Here is a 22,905-nt window from a genome sequence, read left to right on the forward strand (position 1 = left end):
TTTCCTTTTTTTTGGTAAACTGTTAATTTAATATAGGCCTACTACATAATGATCTAAAGGCAATCTATTAATTAAATTAAATTCATTCAGTCATACTAAACATTGGCAAAATTATTCATTTGAACTCATTAGCGACAACAGTGTTGAACGATGTTTATCAGTGTTATGCAGGCTATGCTTGCCACTATTTTCATTTGTACGTAACTATAGCAACTAATTTTATATATATATATATATATATATATATATATAATTTATTTATTTTTTTCACCGCGAGTTATACTGTGTATGACTATGTATGTGACAAATAAACCAAAGAATATATATATAGGACGTTTCTCGCGCGCAGCCCACAATAGCTGGTCGTCTGTTTTTTTGTGGTCCGAGCCTCCGGGCGTGGGTTTCACATGCGAAAATATGTAGAATAATACATAATCGGCGTTCACAAACCACAGGGTACATGTGTGTTTTTCTTTTCATCGTAGCTTTGCCTACGGGCCTTACATGCCACGTAACGTGAAATAAATGACTTTCCATTCTCAGGATCCCTCTGCATTTGCGAATCACGCAAGCGTACAACTTTAAAATTTGGATGGCGCAGCATGCGATATTCATAACGTTTGTTTTCCGACGATGCCACCGTGTGGCCATGAACAGCAGTTTAATTGATTAGCAAACACTTAACGTTCACCCACATGAAATGGGATTTTACTCCCTTCCCCGTCAAAATGGCACGTACATGGCCTTTAGACAGATTTAGGTGTGTAATTTCTTTGATCTCTGAGGTGAAAAAAGTCGGATACCACTCTGCTGCGACAGCCACCTTCTGTCGTCTGGCTGTTCTACACTTCCCTAAAAATAGTTCTACCTTTGCCTGACGGAGAGCAATATTAATAGACGTTCAACTATGTGAAGTATTTATTAATTATAATTCAGTCTGTGGACTAGGATAATTACTAGTCGAAGAGGGATCTGCAAATCGATATGATTTGCAAATTGATATTGTAACAATGGTATGTTCAAAAAGACAACTGTAACTGGCGCTGCAGGAAAAATAACAAACTACTGAAAACCAACAGATGCACATGATCCTCCATCACTAATGATAAATTATGCTGTGTGCATGTTGCATGGGACTCTGCGATAAAATTCCCAGATTTCTGTGATGCAAAATTTTATAATCCCTGCAGAAAGAGCCCAGTGCCCAGTGCAACATCTTGCTAAGGTAGGGATGTGAGGCATTAGCTGTCTACTAAAAGGTCAAAGGAAGAAACCTTGGAAGTCGCTAAAGGTGAAAAGTTTAGGGTAGCACCCAAGGGCTTAAGAAGGAGAGTCACATTTCATGCCCAAAGTATGTGGCTAAATGCAACCCCCACAGTACAGTAAATAATCATAGAGCCAGAGATTCATACAGGGCTAAAGGAGTGACATTCAGTTTGTTTGGCTTCAAACATTAATTTGATTTCACCAATTGCAATCAGCTGACAGAGTTCATGCTGAAGTTGTACTATACTCTGAAAAACCATAAGGTTATGCAAGTATAAAGTAAAAATATAAGACTTGAGAAGTTTTTAGTTTTTTACCATTTCATTAACTGAATTCAAAAAAACTTTTGTTAACAGCATACTATATTTGGAACCATGAATTTAGAATAAAAGACAGATTATAAAAGGGGCAGCACTCAATGCCATGGTACAAGTAGTCAGCTGTGGTTATTTGTGTATGTTCTGTTTAACAGAAAACTAGTATGAACAGGATTAAGTGTTAAGTCAGGCATTTTAAGGCATTTCTTACCCTCAGTTGCCACAGTCCATAAGATTCCATTACCACACAGACTAGTGTTACGTAACAGCCTGCTCACTTGAGACAGGCTGTGTTTAAGACAGTTAGGAGTCATTTCCAATACAAATCCTTTAGAAAGGACACCTGTTTCAGGGTTATGCAACATCCTTAACAAGACATAGGCACCTCCATCCTGAAGTGGCAGAACATTCCTTTTTTTTTTTTTTGTGGTGTGGTAATGGTAAGGCTTTTTGGTGTTGAAGCTATGACACTCAGAGCATTTTGAAACATTGTTCTGGAGAAGGCATCCTCAGTTCAGCCATAGTTCCATCCTCCACTGCAAAGTCTTCTCTTCTTTCCTTAAACCGCTGATGTGAATAAAACCTAGGCACAATTTAAGACAGCCCTTTACGCCCATTTAAGTTTTAGTGGGTAAACTACTAGCTAAGTCAGCCATATCTTGCCTCTGGCTGCCAGTGAGTTACATGTGCTCCGGGTGATTCTGCAAACAGTTGATGAACTCATTTACTGGATGACCCTGGAAGCAGATCTGATACACTGCACTGAACAGCGGAAACCTGGAGGAACATCAAATATAAAATGCAATAGGACAAAGTTCATAATTTGCATGCTCATTAGCAAGAGTTCTTGATTTGCATGCTAATTAGGAATATTTAAATAATGGATGATCAACTTCAGTCAAGCTCTACCACCAATAGCTGCATCAGGTGTTTTAGATTTAGGATGTACCTCAACACTGTAGCATGGTGGAGCTGCAGGTGGGTTCCCAGATGCTGCACTATGGAAGCTACAACTCCCCCCATTTTTTGTTGCAGTGATAAAGGTGTGTTATGTGCTATGACTGCTTACTTGTCAACCAGGTTTTTATGCTTGAGGATATGGTTCACTTCAGCCGCTGTGGCTGGACCCTGGAGCTTCTGCCCGTTCAGCATCTCTTTCTCCAGCTCCTCGATCGTCTGAGGGTAGAGAGAGAGCAAACTTTCTATCAGACAAAAATATATGGAACTTGGATGAGGCACAAGTGGGTTTGCCCGTTTGCCTGACTGACCTTGCCTGTCCTGGCAAAAGCCTCGCCGATCTTGCGGTTGCGCCCGCCGTAGCAGGTGGTGATCAGGTCAGCCACGCCGCAGCTCTCAAGGAACGTAGCGGGCGAGACGGGCCCAGCCGTGCAGAAGATGCGTGCAAAGGCGATCATCTCCATCAGGCCTAGACGGATCACCGCCGCCTTGGTATTGTCACCAAAGCCCAGGCCGTCGCAGAATCCAGCACCAACGGCCACAATATTCTATATAAAATTTTTTAAAAAGCAGAGACCACTTGCTGTGACTCAGATTGCGGATATGAACATCAATGTACAGCAAGAATTGCAATATATATTTTCTGCTTTATTTTCTGGGTACAGTTAGTCCATCAAAACTGATTGTATATCAGATAATGCTGTGATGTGAATGAATGACTGACACATGATCACCTTCAAAGCTCCACAGATCTCTACAACATCCGCCTCTGCTACGACAGTAACCCGGAAGTTTGTGGTCTGCATAAGTTCCTTCAGCAGGGGCCCATGTTCCTTGCTTTTGCAGCCTAAATGGATCAACACATTGACAAGAATCCCAGGACCACATTCACTGATAGCATTGAAAAGAAAAAAATTAAAAAATAAAATAAAAGAGCTATCTGGACACACCTTACCATACAGACTTATTGTTACTCCATTCATTAACTGACTCACTTAAACTATGCAGGAAATTTAATGGCAAGCTCATCATTTTCCAATTGTATTGCTGAATAATGGCGATAATTACGGCCCACGTACCAATGGTGGTTTCGCAGAATTTTTCAGCAGCCACTTCGTTGGCCAGGTTGGCCCCCATAAGCACAGTCATGGTGATGCCCAGTTTCTCTTTGATCACATCGGAAATGAGCTTCAGCCCATCTGGGCCCTCATCCACACCCTGGGTCAGGTAACAGTCATCATACATGGGCACACACACAAAGAAATGTTCCAAGACCAAATGGGGGAGTAAAGTGAGATTACTTGGGTAGTAAAATGGTTTTGGGCAAGCACAGAGATTCCAAAGTGAGAAGAATTAAAATACTCATGTTTACTTTCAGGCAAAAGATAACCAAGGAATACCTTCATGAAATATACCCAGACTTGTTTTAGTAAACCTAACCACACTGCCAAATTACGAATCTGTAAACACTAGATTTATGCCCCATAAATACTACATCTATGCATATTTAAATATTGCATAACACAATATTAAATATGCAAATGTATAAAACACACTGAGACCTGCCTTGATTAGGGACATTCCTACTGCATCTTTCTTGATGTGTCCTTTGATTGTTTCGCAGGTTTTGTTTATGAACTGGTGGGGGATCACAAAGATAAGGATGTCTGCTCCTTTCACAGCCTCCAGCAGATCTGGAACAGCCACCTGAAGAAAAAAAACCAAACAAACAAAAAAAGAAAAACACAGAACAATTTTCACAAATAAGGAAAGCTGTTAATCCCAGTCAACAATTAAGTGAATCTGGCCTAATGTTGCGAGGGGAATATAGGAAGAACCTGGACTTGATTTAACATACCAAATGAATCTAAGCATGAGTATTAAAGGAGGAGGAGATGAGGGATAGGTCTGTGTCTTTTCTTTCCAAAACCGGATTCAGTCAATGCTTTTTGCATGATATTCCTACATATTTCACATGATGAACCACACCACCACAACATTGCTCAATATACTGTGAGTCTTCTACCATTATTGAGACCAGTAACTGTCATGAAAAAAAACAGTAACAAAGACTTTTAATGGGAATTCTCTACTGGAAGCATATTCCTCAGTTCATGGTTAACCATGCAATATCTTTGGTAAAACAAACCCTGCCAATATGTTTTTATCTACTTAACAAAGCCAAAATAATATTTAAAGCCACAACCAGCTCTTTCACAACAAGGTATGAGCCTGAAAAAAATACTATTTCAAATGCTTAAGGGGTTTGACATACTTTCAGAACATTCACATGGCTTAGACTCTGCAATACAGGAACTAATAGCAAATCTTATACCAACATCATGTAGGCACCTCATTGTTGCATCCTAGGCACCTTAAAAGGTGCTCTCCCCACACTCCAACAGCTTCATCATCATCATCAGCAGCAGCATCACTTTAAAGTCCCAATCTGAAGCATTTGGATATTGATCCATTTTTAGGGGCTTTTAAGCCTCTGTAGGCATGGCATTTTCCCATGTTTTTCATACTGAACTGGCAGCACCATGGACATCTTCAGCTGGCTTATTGGAAGAAGACTCCATCATGGTCAACATTTATTTAGAAGTTCATTCTGATCTCCAGTTTCATTATGGTAGTCTGATTTTGCTGTTTTATGCAGGTGAAGTAAGAGGAAGGCGGAGTTCCATTAAATGAATATGGAATTCAAAACTAAAAGGGTAGCTGGTGAACAGAACGTAAAAGAGGCAGATAGGCTAATGTCGTACCACGTTAGGAGGCAGCTTGTGTCCTGGCAGGTATTTGACGTTCTCATGCTCCGTGTTGATGATTTCGGTGAGCTTGCGTCCATTCACCACCTCCTCGAACACCCACATGTTCACAGTGTCATCAAACATTGCGTGCTTGGCTGCATTAGCCCCAACTATCTTGGCAATGGCAGACCCCCTGTGGAATGATGGACAGTGGACCTATATGAAAACTGAAAGAACAATTTCCAAGGTGCTGCTGTCACTCATTGTAGACAAATCATTATACTGCTGAAGTGTAGTGCATTATAAGCAATACAGCTGTTACTATTCACTAAGTAAGATAAACTGTGAATAACTGAAAGTGACGTGCTTGTGATAGATTACTGATATATTGGGCGGCCATAATAGACTTTGGAAAATATGTCAGTTGGATAGATTTCACAATGAATTGAGTTGATGTGCTTAAATGACACTTGGGTAGGTTCCTTGCAGTCTATAAGTATCGGTGCACATCACTGTAGAAATCTCAGAGGACTTGTGTGATCTCACACTTACCTGCATACAGTGTCAGTCAAATTACAGAGTTACATACAAACTTAGCGGGTAGGCATGATAACGAGCATTCAGGTGTGACAACAGCCAAGTGTCAAACAATGAAGACTGTGCAACATCATAAAGATAAGACACTGTCTGCAAGACAGACTGACAGAGGCAAGAGACTAACAGTATCACTCACACTATTCAAATAAACGTTTGACATTAAGTGATTGTGAGGAACTGCCTTGCACAGACTTCTGCCAGAAATCTGTGTTCACAAGAGTGCCCTGTAAACTAACAGTAAAACAACTCATTTTGTACAATATTCATGTTATTCCAGCATCTGAAACAAATGCAAAAATAGCATAAAGAAATAAGTTCTAAACTTTCATTTTAGATCTTAACTCCTAGAAGGCCAGACTACTGCATAGTCTAGCGTTTCCCTAATGTACACCCCCCACGATTCAGAGCAAAAACAACATGATAAATAGCTGATGAATCAGGTGTCAGAGCAGGCACTAAACCATGCTGAACTTGGGTCTGCTTGAGGGACAGATTTGACTCTCTTGGAACATGACAATCAGCTTAGTGGAGAAGCATTCTGGAATTCACCAGATGCATTTGTAGTGTGTGTGGGGGAACTGCTATTTTCTTCTTTATGAATGTGGGGAATGACGAGACAACATGTGCCAAAGAGCTGTTATCATATACATCAGTGCACCCACATCATTTACAACATTTGTCTTTTTGCATACATTCAACAAGGTGAATTTTTTTTTTTATCTTGCATTAGGTGAAGGCATCACAGAGGAATAAAGGATACACATTCTGCAGTACAGAAGTTCTACTCACTGTACAGTAGCCAAGACAACTTCATACTCTTGGCAAGTTTAATTTTGGTTAATGCGAGTTCCAGTTAAGACTGAATGATTACAGGCTGCATGAGAAATAGTGCCTCTTGATAGCAGATTCCACTATATTTTCATATTCCTACTATTAACAAAAAAGAAAAGAAAAAAAAAACTCTATAGTTAAGTCCTTCTAGGTCTTGTCAATAATCATTAGCCTAATATATCCATTTCTGAATGTTCCACATCTGAACAAAATTACACATAGCAGAATGCATTTTCAAAATGACTTGCTTATAGCAATACCAGGGCAGAACTGAATTAAAGTATTTCAATAGTTTTTCAAATTGTAAACATATCAAATACTAGACTGCTTTCAAATTCAAATGTGAGCCTTCAATGCCGCTCGAAGGATTTACAGATCACTAATCACAATGTCTGTCCTTTGTACGGCAGATTTTTACGTTATTTACTTTCAAGAGAACTCGTCCATACATTTAAGCGGCAAATGATGACAAGGCAAACCAAACGATGTTCAGTCAACAAAGCACAGCGGTACTTTTTTTTTTTTTTTTTAAAGATGCTGGGTCTGCAGATGATCACGCCTTTGTTTAATTAACTGTCCGAGTTACTGTTCCATTGGGATGACACAAGGAAGGTGGGAATGAGAAACGTGATTTTAACATAGGCTATCTTAGATTTATCTTGCCCCGCTTACTCAGCATATTTTTTAGGCATTAGTTTCATCGTACACTTACACCATACACTTACTGATGACGTAATAGGACACAAACCAGGACAACCTTTAAACCCCCACCCCCTCCCCCCCCTCTCTATAACGGCCGTATTTAACCGGTCACATTCTATTAAACCCTTTAACGTTTTATAGAATTTCAAATCTTTGAACTAGCTGTCTGTAACCTGCAGTGCCGACGAAGGCTTGGTATAGAGGTGTTGCTTCTTTTCGGATATCGCCAAATTAAAGTTCAAAGTGAAACGGTATCAGTGTCAACAGCTTAAAAATAGAGCTGTCGCCACTGTGGAAGAAACAAGCGGGAGAGACACAGTAGCCTTATTTCACTTACCAGTTGCCAGAGCCGATAATACAGACCTTTTTCGCTGCCATTGGCTGTATTGGATTTTCTGCGCAATTTGAGGATCTATGCGAGTAAGCGGGCCGTTCACGGAGCAGCACTGCTGGTGGAGTTCGGACTTATTTATAGTCCACATGGGTGGATATCACGATTGTTAACGCCCCCTTCTATACGCCGATTTATCGCACCCAGCATTATGACGTATTAGTTTACAATATTTAGCAAGTCGCACATAAATACACTATACAAGCAATTAATTTTTCAGTAAATACAGTTAAACCCAACGAATTTCATTTATAACATTTCCGACAATCCAATTGGGACTTCCATGCAAATAGGATAACACAGGACTATGCCCAAACCTTTGTGGAAGTCAAGCGGCGGAAGCTAAGAACATACAACAACGTATCAATACAAGAGATTTTTATTATAAGGGTTGACACAAATTGAACAAGTTTGGTCCAAAACAAAGAGGGGGAAAATGGTTAAATGGTTTGTTAAAATGGACAAATACAGTGTTAATTTACTTAGAATAGTTAAATTTTAAAACGTGTAGCTCCTATTCAGCTAATTCCAGCCAGTTCTCTATAAATTTAGCAAACTTAACCTCCCCCCGCCGCCCCCCCAAAAAACACACCATACATAGAGGTCACCCGTAAGGGTTCACGTGTCCTTCATGCAAGCGTGGGTAAGCAGTTAATGAAGTATTTGTGCCATGACTATGAAATTCTGAACTGTGGAAACATTTATGGTGAGCAAATTACCTGAGCATGGACAGTGATACAACCATAATGGTGGCCCTTCATACTGATCAGTGAAATCCTTAACGCCAAATCAACTAGCTATAAGCCTCTGCTTATGATTTCATAGCTTTGTAAAGCTTAAGTACTAACTATTAAGTTACTTAATTTAAGTCTACCACTAACTAACCTTAATATATTCCATAATATGATAAAAAAAAAATCCTCCACAGAAAAATTAAGATACAAATGGCCCCCACAAAATATCCATTGCTCGAGTTCTCTTTAAGTCAACCAACACACTTTTGAAACCAACTAGATCTATGCAGCACCTGCTCACAAAAGGAAACACCTTAATCCCCCCTCCCCCCTTTTTTTTTTTTAAATTAGTAAGAAACCTTGGTACAACACAATAACGGAAAATTAATGTCAGTTATGTAAGGGATGTACCAAAAAGGACCCATTAACAAATGTAGGCTTATTGTTAACACCTTAGACAACATTCATCTTATGCTACAGGGAAAGGTAACATAGCCATGCTCTCCATAGGTCCTCCATGGCACAGGTGTGGGCACCCTCCAACTGAAAATTCTCTTTCTGCGAGGAAAACCTAAGCTTTCCATGTGCCGCTAAGCTGTTTAGCACTTCAGAAGAGAACAGTGCCATGTCCACCAGCCCTCAATACTGCCGGAGGCAGCCAACCCCAGCACCCACACATGCTCAGCAATTATTAGTTTTCAATTATTATTATTATTATTTTTTTCAAATGGAAACATGCATCATCCTCTCAGTCCAAGAATAAAATACAACTGAATGTTATTACTTTTGATAGCTTGTGAGGTGACAAAAAAAAAAAAAAAAAAAAAAAAAAAGCAAAAAAACCCCAAAAAACAAAACAAACCCTTAAGCATTTTTGACAGAGTTCATTCGCCATTTGTATCAGTCACTTCAACATTTGGGAACAACTTTACTTACAGCATGTTAAAAGGTTGGAGTCAATTTTCTCTCTACTCAAAAGGGGTCAATAGGACACAAGGACCAGAGAAAGAGAGACAAGGTCAATTCAAAGGGCTATTAGGTGTGAGTGGTACCAAACCAAGCAAAAATCATGCCTGTTCAGATGAAGAGGAGCCTAACCAGTTCTCCTACCTAGCAGCACTTGGAGTTCTGGCAATTAAACTTCAAATTAACGTCACCAATTTGAAACCAAAGACAGCGGCCCTGTCCAGCAGCAATGGCCCAAACCTCACTGCTGGGCAGAGTGCTCTCTGTTCATGGTTCTTTTGGGGGTCCATTTCCTGCTTATGTGTTCCTGATGCCCAAAGCTTGCTCCAGCTCCTGTCTTCTCTGCTGGACCTGTAAGTAAAACGAACATGCCATTTGAAGCAGAAATTCTTAGTGGAATAGTCTTTGGGTCTGCCGCGGATTGTGTGGGCAGACGGATTTAGTCACATGAAAGACTTTAGGTGGAGCTACAAAATGTATTTGCCAATGACCAATATGACTACCAAGTTAAGGATGTGTTTGAAACTGCCCCAAACGTGACACCAGTGTCGTTACCCTTAGCATTCCTTCATTCCCACAAAAACACAAGCCCTGCCATCGATGGTGAATTGCTGCAGGCAGTGCAGATGGGGTCGGGCCATACCTTAGAGTAGAAGTAACGGCACACAGCTTCTTGAGCCCATGGTTGGAAGTAGAACTCTGCTCTTCTCTCTTCTTCTGGGTTTCCTACCACGTCCGTCATTGTCTACACGTGACGGTAAAATTTCATGATCAGACATTCAAAGATAAGCCCATTATTTTTCAGCCTTTAGCAATGTTGTCAGTGTTGGAATTACTTTTTTTACAACTTTAATTTTCTAACAACCGATCCATTTGAAAACCTTCAGTGTGCACATACAAAAGCTCAATATGCACTTTTACACAAAATAGCAGATTTTAAATGAGGTAAAAGTGAAAACATCAGCAACCTTTGGCCATGAATTACTCAAGCATGAGTACACCCCCCCTCCTTTATGCCTCCTATTAAAAGTCCAGTCAGTCAGGAACTGGCCCACCACCAAGAAATGGCCGTGTCAAGAATACAGCCATGAGCACTGATGAAAGCCTCAGGACGAAGGTTAACCAAGCCCTCTATACTCTTAAGCCATAAAATGAACAGGTTGCTCACTCTGGATCAGAATCTCACTGCCCACCAAACATGTACCTTTTAACCATGACTTAATATGAATGAAAAAAAAAAACATAACCAATCTGTAGAGCTGCTAGATCAGGACTAGGAAGTTTCCAAGAACAACTAGCGATAGCAGCTTCTTTTCTGACCAGACTCCAACAGTGCATATCTAACTATCCACATCCCCATCTGGGACCTATCTTTTTGTTTTTAGATTGCTGACCTTAAACCAAGGTTTATTGCACAGCGTGCGAGTGAGTTCACAACGTTAACTTAAACACAGGTGGTGTTCACTGATTAGTTTTAAGGCATTCAATGCCAAACAGTTCTGTAGCATCAAGCAGTTAACTAATGATGCCTGGCACAGTTTGTAAGCGTTCTGAATGATAGACAGGGTTAACAGTCTAAGGAATCGGAGCAAAGAGAACCAGGAACTGCACTTTTTTCAACCAGAAGTTTCACAGCTATACATTTCAACCATGTTCCTTTGGCGGATCAGCTGTGGGCTTACTTTGAGGTCCCTGCACTGGGACTGCAGCCAGTCGTTAATGAAGCCCTGAGGGTCACGGGCAAAGCTTAGCATGAACTCCCTCTGGGTCTTCAGCTGATTGATGGTTTCAATGGTCTCATGGATCTAAAAGGATATAAAAATAAATAATAATAAAGTCACCATTGTTAAGACATTATAATTTATAGTATAGCCATCTCTGAAAAGATTGAGAGACAGTCAACATGCAGTAAATATTTTAGGTTAAATGACTGGTGCTGAACAATGGAAGCAGATAACTGCAAACCGACCAGTGATAAACGAGACATGACATTACAGTGAGAACAAATAGGCTTAAAAGGAAACAAAGCGTAAAAAAGACAAATATGCTAAGCTTTCCATCATGGCAAAGAGCACTCAAGGACCCTTCTGTTCCCCCTTTTTAGAGAGAGAAGAGGGTGCCAGCAGGAAGTAGTAATTGAATTCTAGACTAGACTTAATGGTGAAAGCATGTCCCTGAATCTCAAGACCATAATCATTAGTTTAGCAGTGTTTCCAAAAAATAAAAAATAAATAAAAGCGCTACAGAATAGTTTACCTACTCAGAGGCTCATTCTAGTAACTCTGTCAAAAAGATGCAGTTAAGTCAAAATCATCTTACTGGGACTGATTCCAGTACACCTCTGTCAGGCCAAAACAAGACAAAGAGTGTACGAAGCATCAACAGATCAATGGAAGACTTTCCCAAGACACTCCCTTGATTGTACAATTTCTATTGTGCAACTCCATATGTCGCCGCACAAACTGAGAACATTCCAAAGCATGCAGGCGGAAGATGGGCTGCCCTTTGATGCATGTGGGGGGGAAACTGGGTGTGCGACATCTTCATGCCATAAAGAAAACAGTGCTAGCACGCTACCCTGTAGTGCTGGACCAAACAAAAGCAGACAAGGCTGCACGAGAGGGCAGTTCCACTGGTTCTGGAGTCCAAGCAATCAGCCCCGCACAGATTGTGGTTACGCTCACTGATTGTACTCTCGGCCAGGGTGCTGAGTGTTATGGGTATTTTGTTCACACCGACTGGTTTTATTTGAAACCTGAGACACCAGGACTTCAGGCAAGCAGAAATTATTAGCAATGAAGCAGCCAGGATGCTGTGCCAGGAGACTTCATTGATTACATCCAAGTAGCATGAAGTCAGTACAGTCTGACACAGACAGACAAAGAGAGAGAGAGAGAGAGATCCAAGTCAGTACTTTTACTGTAGACTGGAAACTTTTGAAACAGTGCTACATCCTTGTGCCATTTGGCATGATGATTCCAAGAACCTCCCACCTTCTGCCAACACACACACACACACACACACACACAGAGCCATATTCTTGCTGTGTGCATTTACTCCATGTATACACAACACAGGGGAACCTACTTTACAAGAGGCCCACTGGCTAATGATTTACAGACCATGACAGCCTGTATGGCTAAGGTAAAATTGTGCTTAATATTCTAATAACTTTAGTTTCTCTTCCCTTAGCTGTGTATGTGACAAAACAAACAAACAAACAAACCCACACACACTTGAAAAAACAGTAAATAAACATTACAATGATGATCAGGAAAGAACACTAAGAGGCTTTAAGAGGTTACTCTTCATAGCTTAAGTTTGGGATCCAGGCTCATGCAAAAGAGGAATTCCACTAGTAGTACTAGAAGACAAAGTTCACTGCAACATCTGGGGCAGACCATTTCACAACAGGGAATCTTAAAACAGCCCCATCACGTGCTGGCAGAGGACGCTTACCTGCACGTGCTGGCAGAGGACGCTTAACCTCCAGAGCCACTGATCTGGTTTGAGGGGGTGGGGACCAAGGGGGTTGTCCCCACATACACAACGCATTCATTTTTAAAAAAAAAAAAATTATTCAAGCACAGTCTCACTCACACACACCTTTTAAAATTCAGAACAAGTGGTGATCCAGCTTTTATACATAGGGGTGTATAGCGGCTTCCCCTACCTTGTTATCCAAGCCAGCAATCTCCTGCTGACTGGCAGTGGACAGTAGGAAGGAGTTCATCTGGGTCTTGAGTGTGTCGTCCACCTCCACATCAATGTCATAGCAGGCTGTCTTCTTCTGGTCATTGGGGTCAACGCTAGGGACAGGCAGGCGGACAAATGAGGGATTAAGAGACATTTTAGGTGTAAAATAAATGGTCAAAAAAGGGATGCATTCTACCTTATGACATGGTTGATGATGATCGGCTCCGGAGGCATCAGTAGCGCGTGTAGTCGCTGAGGGATCTCGGAGAACTTCATCCTGTGGGTCTCAAAAATCTACAGGATATGATTAGCAATTTCAAATACCCTTGTCTATTTTGACAGATGCAGGGTCATCAGGTAAAAGGAGGTGAAGGAGCCTACCTGATGGAGGTACTTGTCACAGTTAATGAACTCGCGTTCGTGGGGGTCCTGCAGCTTGTGGGTCTTGACGTACTGCCACAGAGCCTGGATGATGACAGGCCTGGTCTGGGTGTGGATGCCCAGCATTCGGGCAAGCCTGGGGTCCAGCTTGAACTGTGGGGGCTGCAGAAGAGACCACCACCCGTCACACGCACTGGCTGATGAGGCTGACTGTGGCTTAACAGCTAAAAGGCATAAGGAAAACCTATTCCCCATCTACGGAAGCTTTGAGCACCAATCCAATAAATCGGTACTGTGGCGACATCTAGTGTTGGTTAAGAACTATGACAGACCACTGTGGGAAGGGAAGAGGCTGGGAAAAAAAACAAATAAATAAATAAAAAAGCCCTCCACCTGCAGGGTAAATGCAGTATTAAGTAAATATTATATATACACACACTTAAAAAGAAAATATATAATTCTAAATACACACTGCACCAACTGCTCTACTTTGACTGAGGGCTGCATTAGGTTTGTGCATTGAGGTCCTGTTCCCAGAAGCCACCCAAGCGAAGTGAAAGGCACAAGTTGGTGCTGGCGTTATGCGGCAGGGGTACCTGGTAGTCGAGCATCAGGAGGACGGTACAGCGCACGCCCACGTCCCCGGGCCTCTTCACCTGGAAGCCGTCAGTCTCCTGCGTCGTGGGCGTCCTGTGCCACTGGTGACAGCGAGGGGGCGTTACTTTGCTAAGGAATGGCTGCTTTTAAAATGGGCATGTAGACTGCAAGACCTGCTGGCGTGACGGCTTACCTCCACCAAGTGATTGTCAGGACCATAAAGATCTTTATCTAGCTCGATCACTAAAGACTTAAAGAAAGATGAGAACTTCCTCTTCTGCTTGGTGGCCTCATATTTGGATACAGCAGTCTGAAACAGATGGTTTTACATGTAGGAATGAAATTTCAGCCAGCCAAGAATTGATAAACAATCCAAGCAACTCTACTCAGCATTTTTATAGCAGCAGTATAAATATGTCCCCCGTGACCATAAAGTACACATGACTTGCTTGAACATGTAAGAGAAAGGCAATTTTGATTCCACTTCTCCCATTGAGTGACTACTGCCCTCAAGACAGGACTAGTACATAAGGGAAAAGAATGTTCAGTAAGTTAAAATACAGAAATGTTCTATGATTTTTCTCTGACTAGGACAGCTGGTGGCAGCTGACCCTTCAGGAGCCTGCTTGAATTTTCTAAAAGACTTGATTACAAAACAGCCAGGTAACAAGTGGCACAAACTGTTTGGCATGATCATCGCTAAACAGCTAGAAAAAGTGATTAACTAGCATGCATTACAGGTTTCTTTTTGGCTTAGAACGAGACAGACATACACTGCCAAAAGATGAGGGGTTATTTTGATTGGAATAAAAAGATTGAAAAAATATTTAACATGGCCTTGTTTATATGGAAGATTAAATGTCACCACCACTTCGATATATGCAAAAATACAAAGCAAAACAATCATGTCTGCAATTTGGTTTTAAATGTGATGTGATTAATGCATACTTCATAGACAACAGAGCAAATGGGCCTTGCCTTTCAAAACACCATGTTTTACTAGACATTTATAATTTCTCACAAGCAGTTTTACAAAATATTGTCACCTATATAAATTGTCCATGGATTCAGATTCTAGACACTACTGCTAGGATCCCAGTATCAGAGCTGTAGCGCTGCTGCCTTCACCCTCTCGTTTCTGACACTATTCAGCTACACACTTTGCTCTTCCAACCACCTACGCCTTTCCTTTCACACCCGACACACCAGTATCTATCCTGACAGCAATTTGAATTCTGCTTTTTAAATGGCTGGTGGGCTTGAGTTGTTTCTCCTGACAATGGTTTTCAACCTTGCATTGAATAGTGTGTTAGAATTATGAGAATTATAGAATTATGGATTTCTTTAAAAGTAACTTGCATTACATATTGGGGGTGGTTTATGAAGAGACAAATTCGGCACAAGTTTTATTATGCAAAAGTGACAGTTGTATAATAAAGTAACAGCTGAGAATTGTAACTGTTAATAAACCGATCAAACAATTAGACATGCACAAGTACAGAAGAAAGGTGTGCATGGACTGCAGTTTCCTCTTCTCTGGCATCACCTTTACAGACACGCTGGCAGGATGGTAATGCAACATCTTACTAGAGCCACACCTTCACTGCAATCACAGTACTGAACTGAGAACAAACAGTAGCGGTAGCTTGATGTGAACACATAGTTGTAATGTTTTTTTATGCCTTGAAGACATGGAAGAGTGTCACAATTTAAAAGGTGGTTGCCTATGAAATTCCAATGCAGGGGGGAACTCCCCCGCCCAAAAACACCCTGCAGGGCTCAACCTCAGAACCGGCTGGACGATCCATAAATATCAAATGTCAAGGCCCACACACCCACCACGGAAACCCACAGAACCCGACATGCAGAGAAGCCATTCGGCAAAACGCCAAAACACCCCTAGAGAGAGATGATCATTGAAACTGCCATCATTAGGATCCCATAAGCTTACATCTTCAAGCAGACGGCCTTCCACTCGAAGTTCCCATGATGCCACGGTGCCCTCGCCGTCCTCTGCGTCTGGCTTGGCAGGGTTGAATGTGTTGGAGATAAAAATGCGAAGCTTTCTCTTTTGCTGGGTAACACACACACACACACACGCAATATTTTTGCCATTACGATCAACCTCAAGCTCGAGTCATTTTACTTGAACCAGTGCTGACCCATACACATGACAGTTGCACAGCATGGACAGAAATACTACATGTGATTACGTTTAACAATGTCTTGTGCTACACAAATGCACACAGGTCAACCCTTGATGCAGCATGATTAAAGATGGGTTATACATTCCCATTATTTGGTTGGATCGAGAGAATGCTGAGATTTGTCAGAACACTTGTCTGGAACATCACAGACTTGTCAGGGTACTCAAGCCCCTCTTGCCTTCTCAAAACAAAAGGCTCGTTAGTTCATGTGGAGCCTTGTGCAGCATCATGAAGACCAATAGTGCAACAATGATTAACAAATGATACATTGTAAAGCCCCAATTAATACAGATTTCACAAGAAGCAGATGTACTGGTGCATGCTAAAGAATCCTAGAATATAAACTACAGTCTCCTCGCTAGGATGACCTGTGCTTCTGGATATCTTCTGTCAAGTGAAGCAATGGGATGTTAAACAAAAAAACTCATGTTTACCTTGATGGGTCTTTTTAGTGCCTCCTGAATGTCGAGCCTCTTGCGCATAATGGTCTGATCCAGCTTTCTCTCAAAGGCCAGTAGATCCATGTAAGCCTGAGACTCAGGGACAAGCTCCCGGATCTGCAACAAAGGGGCAGTCAGTGAGGTTTCATGGAAACGGCCAAAACAGACATGTTCTGGGTTACAAGTACAGGAAAAACAGTCTCACATTGGGAATAACTGGACTGTGCAGTAACACTCCATAAAGAGCACTGTATAAGCACTGTTTTGGAAACAGTGTTACTGTTCAAGACTACTTACTCTCTGAGGTAGGATTTTATCTGCCATCTTTTTCTTCTTAGCACTACACAAAAGGTGATAAAAATATTTTAAAGGGCTGCGAAAATGTATTAGTTTACACTGTGATCAACATCCTGCAGTCAGAAAAGTGACTAGATACCAGATACAGAAAAACAATTAAAATTTCAAGGACAAATTCTTCAGTAAGCATTTCTAGACACTTACTGTTGGGTACGATTCTGCTGTTGGACCTGCTGGATCTGGGTTGGAGCGGGCCTCTTGCGGGATGGATCCATGACCGGCATGCCAGGGCGAGACACTGGGCTGGCCCCGAAGCCTGGAGGCCCCATGGATGGGCCCTGAGGGGTCATACGATTGGCTGGAGGCATTCCTGGCCTCTGCAATGATAGGAAAATGCAGTAGGTCAACTACGATGAGCCAGCGATCTTTAATTTTGTGTGCTGCTACTCTCAATTAACCTTGGGTCAGCTTTCATTTTCTTAAGCCAGGGACAAAGTGAGTCATTTTGAAGTGCAGAGAACCAACAAGCCATTTTAATTTCCATAGTCACCTTAGGCAAAAGAAAACTCTTGTATTACTAGGTGTACTGTGAGTATTTCATTTAAAAATATGAAGCACTCTATGGCTTCATATTTAAATCAAGCTTCTCTATTAATGTATATTAAGTCATTCAGAAGTATTATATTCAAAGCATCACAAATTTCAGAAAAAACACATTTATAGGATCCAAGGAGGGGGGAGAAGAAAAAAAAAGGGATTGGTGTACTTCAAATGTACAATCAGGCAATTTTCTGCATGGAAAATATTTAGCCTACTGAAATTAAAGCTGTACTGAGTAATAGATCTTTTCCCCTGGTATGAAGTATGATGCGCATAAATCAAATCATGACCATACATGAGAAAGCTGTTTTTTTAAATAATGTTTTTTCCTTTCAGCAAAAAGACAAGACTAACAAGAGAAACCAGAATGTAGCTATTCTGCATTCAGGTGACATGGACCCTGAAACATTGCAGCAGAACTCATGTCCACCGGATTGGAGGCTAGAAGACGAATGGAAACCTGACAGGAAGGTTAAGCAACTAATACAGCCATTGGCCACCAGAGGAAAATAGCACTTGGGTCTGGGTACAACTCAAGTCAAGGTCAGATGATTTAATCAGCAAGAGAACCCTGAGGTGAAGGATTTTTCAGAGGCAAACAAGAATGTGTAGATACAAGTTGCAGTGCAAAAAGATCATGGCTGTTCTGTTCCACTTTCTCTAACTTGATTTATATTGAAATGTAGGCTAATGATTTAGTCTTCACTGCATCTGTAACTAAAGACATGAACACAGACCAGACCTTCTTAAAATCACCAGTATTAACCAGTTTAATGCAAACAGTAATCGTGGCAAGGTGACTGATAAGTGAATGTAAAGGCAAAGTGCATGACAATTTTTTCACACTATAAAACACTATACGGGGGCCAATTCACAATTGAATCTCACAATTCACAAAGAATTACTTGCATACTCACCAAGCCATGTGCCAGGAAATCGAACAAACGACTTCGTGTTTCAGACTGCATGAGTGCACCCGCGCAACAACCCTGCACGAACGTGCACGCTTAAACTCAATCCATACAGCACCCACCCGTCTGCCTCTCCCACTCACGCGTACAAGCACTGGATCTCTTGTCCCGGGGAGGCAGAGAGGGCCAGCATGCACCCAGCTGCACCTCCAACCTTCTGATAGCCAAGTAACTCGTGCGTGTGATGAGCCCGCAAACTGCAGATGGCACATCTCACTCACAGGTGTACGGCCAACCTGTGCGGGTGCCGCTTTGAGGTCGGCATTTGTGCCCATCACACCACAATGTTACCATTTTGTGCAGAGCTAAATCTTTTCCATACTTTTGTTTCTGCTCTAGAATGGGCGTGCTGTTAGATTTCCATTTTCTTTTCAGTGAAATTCTATTGGTCTGAAGTTTGTCCAAAAAATGTATTTATATTTATATATAAACCCACTGGACCTCAAGCCTCTTTTCATAACATCTGCCTTCAACCTTGGGAACCAGGCTGAACAATTGCATGTTCTAATTGAGCACGAATCTGCATTGAACAAGTTGATGCACAGGCACGACTGCTCTGGAAGCCGTCAAGGCCACAAGAAGAAAGAGCAGAACATTCCTTTAAAGGAAAGCACGTCCCTGACAGATGAGGTGTGGAAGGCATGTCTGAGAAACGGTGACCAATTTCCTTTCATACAACACTCCTAACAGAACTCATTCTGAGTAATTACACTATCCAGTTGATCAGCTATAGAGGTTACTTATTCGCGCTGATTTTTCCCCACATTACCTGCTCACTTTTTGTAAATAAATACGGCAAGACAATACCCGTGGGGTTGCTGAAATCATACAATTTCTATATGGATTAACGCCTGCGCGTTCTGCTTGGCTTCTTTTATGGTAGCATAGATGCACTAATTTCCCCCAGGTATCACTGACTGCTTGCCATCTTCTTCGTTCGTTCCCCTATATGTTTGTTACTACCGTCATAGTAATAAATATGCAAGTCGATATGGATAAGAGCGTCTGCCAAATGCTGTAAATGTCAGTTACTTTGTATAAACATACCGCTTTAGCGAGCTAGGAGTAAAAGTTAATCTTCTTGCATGGTAAAATAATTCATATCTTTTGGTTAGGTTAGGTGCCGAAACCGTGGAGCATTGTATACAGGGATAATGAAACTAGCGGTGGCTAACGTGGATTTTCTGGCCTATTTTCTAACGTGCACATTTTTCTGGCTGGACATAGCTACCCAGTAATCCAAGCAACACGGTGTTCATTGCAAAGGCGACAGGTCGTCGGTTACTCATTTTAGGAGAAGTCCTAAGCTTGCGAGCTAGCTAAACAACCTATCGTCTGTTATGCAGTAACATGGGTTATATCCGAAATTCTGGTACACTGGTTATAAACATTTTATTTTTCATGTGACGGGCGGGGATAGAAACTAGCTAGCTAGATAGGCATTATCTAGTGATCTAGGTTAGCTACGACGTCTTTACTTGACTCATGACTCAATTAGCTAGCTAAGTTGGTTGAGAGCTAACTCTAGCTAGCTGTTAATTAGATAAAGTTATTATCCAACTACCTGACGTTAGCTAGCTATCACGCTAAGGGACTTCCAACGACTGCCCATTTTGCACAGGATAGATGTGAACTTACTAGGTAAACGTTCGAAAATATACCTAAATTAAGTACAGATCAGAATCTGACAAAAGCACTGCTAGTAGCATTGCTCCTTTAGCCCAACGTTTGTTCTTAATGTTTGCTCAAAGCAGGCCACGCAAAAATAATAAAAAAAAGTAGCTAGCTAATTAGTTATCGTGGAAACTACCTAGCTAACAAACTAAGGTTAATGAGAAAATTCAGAAGAGTTCAGAGAGCATGTCGCCGTGCACCGTAAAGCGCTTAAGCGGGTTTTAGCTAGAAATTGTATCTAGCTACTGAGTTTTTGTTTGCAATTAAGCATCAAAGTAACCCGCTAAAATCAGTACCTAGCTAGATTAGCTAACTTAACTTTAATATCTGAAAACAGAACTAAGATAGCTAGCGTTAGCTAGTTAGTATTTCGATCAACAACACAGCTGCATGGTTTCTCCATTCTGAATGTCACATTTCACTTTGCTCTCGATACTAGGGTTCGGTTAATGTATTTAAGTAGACAGGCGCAGACAATTCTAGAGGAAGAAAGTGGGCAGAACAGCTTTGCTGGATAACATGATTGCTAACGCTAGCTAGCTTGTTGGAGTTGCATCCCATTATGACCCGCCTATCCTTTGTTCTCGGTCTTACCGGGTATCCAGGCCCTGGCATCGGGGATCGGTACATGTGATTCTGGGCGCCCGATGGTCCCAGCCTTCCTGAAGGAGTTCCTGGTCCCATACCTGGCCCCCCACCCGGTACCGGTGGTCCCGGTCCCATTCCGCCTCCTCCGCCGCCACCTGCACCCCCAGATGCCGCTTGCTGAAAACCTCCACGCGCCGCCATCTTCTACTGAATCACAAACCACCGGCTAAAGAATCCACCTATAGCGTGCCGACCTTTGTCACATGACTGGGGATCGACGGTCGCCAGTGTAACGAGGTATGAAATGCGTAGATTTTCCGTGTACACATGATTTTAATAGTTTTCATAGCGAGCCAGACTAAAGGGAAGAAAATACAGACATAATTCATAATCCGTCTAGAATGCTGAGAAAGTTAAATGCTAGGAAACTGTCCCCACAGGGCTACATTCTAAACTCGATGCTTGCCTTTTTCAGATTACATCATATAAAACAGCATTTGCGAGTAATCGTTCAACGAGCATTTAAAAATAGGTTATTGACGAGTAATGTGCCATGTTAATGTATATAATATCCACAAGAGGTCATCATTGCCTACACCTTAATAGCCTTTTCAGTCAGACCACCTAACCTAAAATCACGAAAAACACAATCCTCACAATACTTAAAAAGGAAAATATTTATCCACAGCAACTGATTAAACTTTGGTACATTATAATAGTAACAATACACAGGAATTATATTCAATATGAAAATATTTTAATCTGTACCCTAATATGTTTATAATATATTAATACAAAGTAAACTGGAAAAGACAGTATTAGTAACCCTTTTTGACCAAATAGGAGCTAGTGATGATAATTACTGCTAATCACTTCTGTACATAAGGAGAAGGGATAGAAATGTCACTGTCTTAATATGTATTTGTGTGCTGGCTGTGTTGATCCCAGTTCCAATTACATGGTTTGAGTAAAAAAAAATAAAAAAATAAAAATAAATAAATAAATAAAACCATCATGGATCACTAAAGGCATGAAGAATTAGAGACACTGACCATAGCACATGCTTAGGGGAAGAGTAGACATGTGGAGGATGCTGTTGTGCTGTTGTATGGATTCCCTAAATTAATAGCAGTGAAGATTGGTGGAATGGCGTAAGGGCTGTTATAAATAATGATTAAGCCAATGGTCAATTCATTTCTCCTATTCCAGGTAATGGTGTGGGGGAACTGAGGTTTGAAACAGGACAAACAGTGAAAAGGATCTGGGTGGCTTAGCAGAAAGAGAGCTATTACTGTAAACATTTACATATTGGGCAGTACAGCATTCCTTCAACAGATGTTTCATCAGTGTTAGTTACTGGCAAAGACCAAGTGCATTTAAAGACTTGGGGTCTCCTTTCATTTATGAACCACATGAGGTTCCAGAATCACAGACTGTGTTTAATGTTACTGGAAATTGTTGACCCCCCCCCCCCACCATGAAGATTTTTCTTCAAGCTGTGTCTATGTTCAAGGCTGACCTGACGTGGTTAGTAGAATTTACTAAGCATGAGAGAACAGAGATATCTCTGCCTAGCACCATCCTAAACACATACGCTCACACCCACTTCTTTTGTCTGTGTGTTTTGAGCGGACTGTACAGCCTGGCTGTTAAGAGCTGAACGTGAGGGCTGGGGTAGCTAAGGGTTCGGGAACTCAGAGCCAGCTATTATCACCCAGACATGTGTAACGACATGGTCATCATCATGCTCACTCTTACAGACTTTTATTATAGCATTAACTTCTTTACTCATTAGAGGGGTTGCCATTCTGAAATCAATTCTATCTATTGAAGAAATAAGACTTGCTGACACTGATGATAGCTGTCCTTTAACAGTAAAGATCTAATATTTTAAATATCAAAGAAACTATGCATGACATCTATTAACTACATCTATATTTATG

The 22,905-nt window shown here is 41.3% G+C and overlaps 2 protein-coding genes across 2 annotated transcripts; both read right to left on the minus strand.

Annotated features, from left to right (window-relative positions):
* Nucleotides 1-1,565: 1,565 nt before the first annotated feature.
* On the minus strand, nucleotides 1,566-7,891 carry gpd1b (glycerol-3-phosphate dehydrogenase 1b). The gene is made up of 8 exons (XM_027015272.3): nucleotides 7,758-7,891; nucleotides 5,306-5,483; nucleotides 4,107-4,247; nucleotides 3,620-3,758; nucleotides 3,275-3,387; nucleotides 2,852-3,088; nucleotides 2,653-2,759; nucleotides 1,566-2,360 (listed from the first exon to the last, which is right to left on the minus strand). Exons 1-8 carry the CDS (start codon nucleotides 7,796-7,798, stop codon nucleotides 2,264-2,266), a joined length of 1,053 nt encoding a protein of 350 aa, XP_026871073.2. The 5' UTR covers nucleotides 7,799-7,891; the 3' UTR covers nucleotides 1,566-2,263.
* A 1,460-nt stretch (nucleotides 7,892-9,351) lies between these two features.
* Nucleotides 9,352-21,179, minus strand: smarcd1 (SWI/SNF related BAF chromatin remodeling complex subunit D1). The gene is made up of 13 exons (XM_027015278.3): nucleotides 20,969-21,179; nucleotides 17,334-17,506; nucleotides 17,130-17,172; nucleotides 16,827-16,949; nucleotides 16,137-16,259; nucleotides 14,379-14,495; nucleotides 14,185-14,286; nucleotides 13,589-13,750; nucleotides 13,404-13,501; nucleotides 13,185-13,320; nucleotides 11,194-11,316; nucleotides 10,155-10,256; nucleotides 9,352-9,862 (listed from the first exon to the last, which is right to left on the minus strand). The coding sequence occupies exons 1-13, from the start codon at nucleotides 21,161-21,163 to the stop codon at nucleotides 9,809-9,811; spliced, it is 1,551 nt and encodes a 516-aa protein (XP_026871079.1). The 5' UTR covers nucleotides 21,164-21,179; the 3' UTR covers nucleotides 9,352-9,808.
* Between the last annotated feature and the right edge of the window lie 1,726 nt (nucleotides 21,180-22,905).

The sequence above is a fragment of the Electrophorus electricus genome, chromosome 22 (genome assembly GCF_041902795.1).
Source record: "Electrophorus electricus isolate QZ-2024a chromosome 22, ASM4190279v1, whole genome shotgun sequence".
Classification (NCBI taxonomy): domain Eukaryota; kingdom Metazoa; phylum Chordata; class Actinopteri; order Gymnotiformes; family Gymnotidae; genus Electrophorus; species Electrophorus electricus.

What these genes read in the sequence shown, in the direction of transcription:
- gpd1b (XM_027015272.3), bottom strand. Translation starts at nt 7,798, where the DNA reads ATGGCAGCGAAAAAGGTCTGTATTATCGGCTCTGGCAACTG. An exon ending in ATTCTGCGAAACCACCATTG is followed by an intron (nt 3,388 to 3,619) that starts GTACGTGGGCCG and finishes TGATCCATTTAG; the next exon opens with GCTGCAAAAGCAAGGAACAT. An exon ending in CTTTTGCCAGGACAGGCAAG is followed by an intron (nt 2,760 to 2,851) that starts GTCAGTCAGGCA and finishes CTCTACCCTCAG; the next exon opens with ACGATCGAGGAGCTGGAGAA.
- smarcd1 (XM_027015278.3), bottom strand. Translation starts at nt 21,163, where the DNA reads ATGGCGGCGCGTGGAGGTTTTCAGCAAGCGGCATCTGGGGGTGCAGGT. An exon ending in CCCAGTGCAGGGACCTCAAA is followed by an intron (nt 10,257 to 11,193) that starts GTAAGCCCACAG and finishes CGTCACGTGTAG; the next exon opens with ACAATGACGGACGTGGTAGG. An exon ending in GCCGTTACTTCTACTCTAAG is followed by an intron (nt 9,863 to 10,154) that starts GTATGGCCCGAC and finishes TTTTACTTACAG; the next exon opens with GTCCAGCAGAGAAGACAGGA.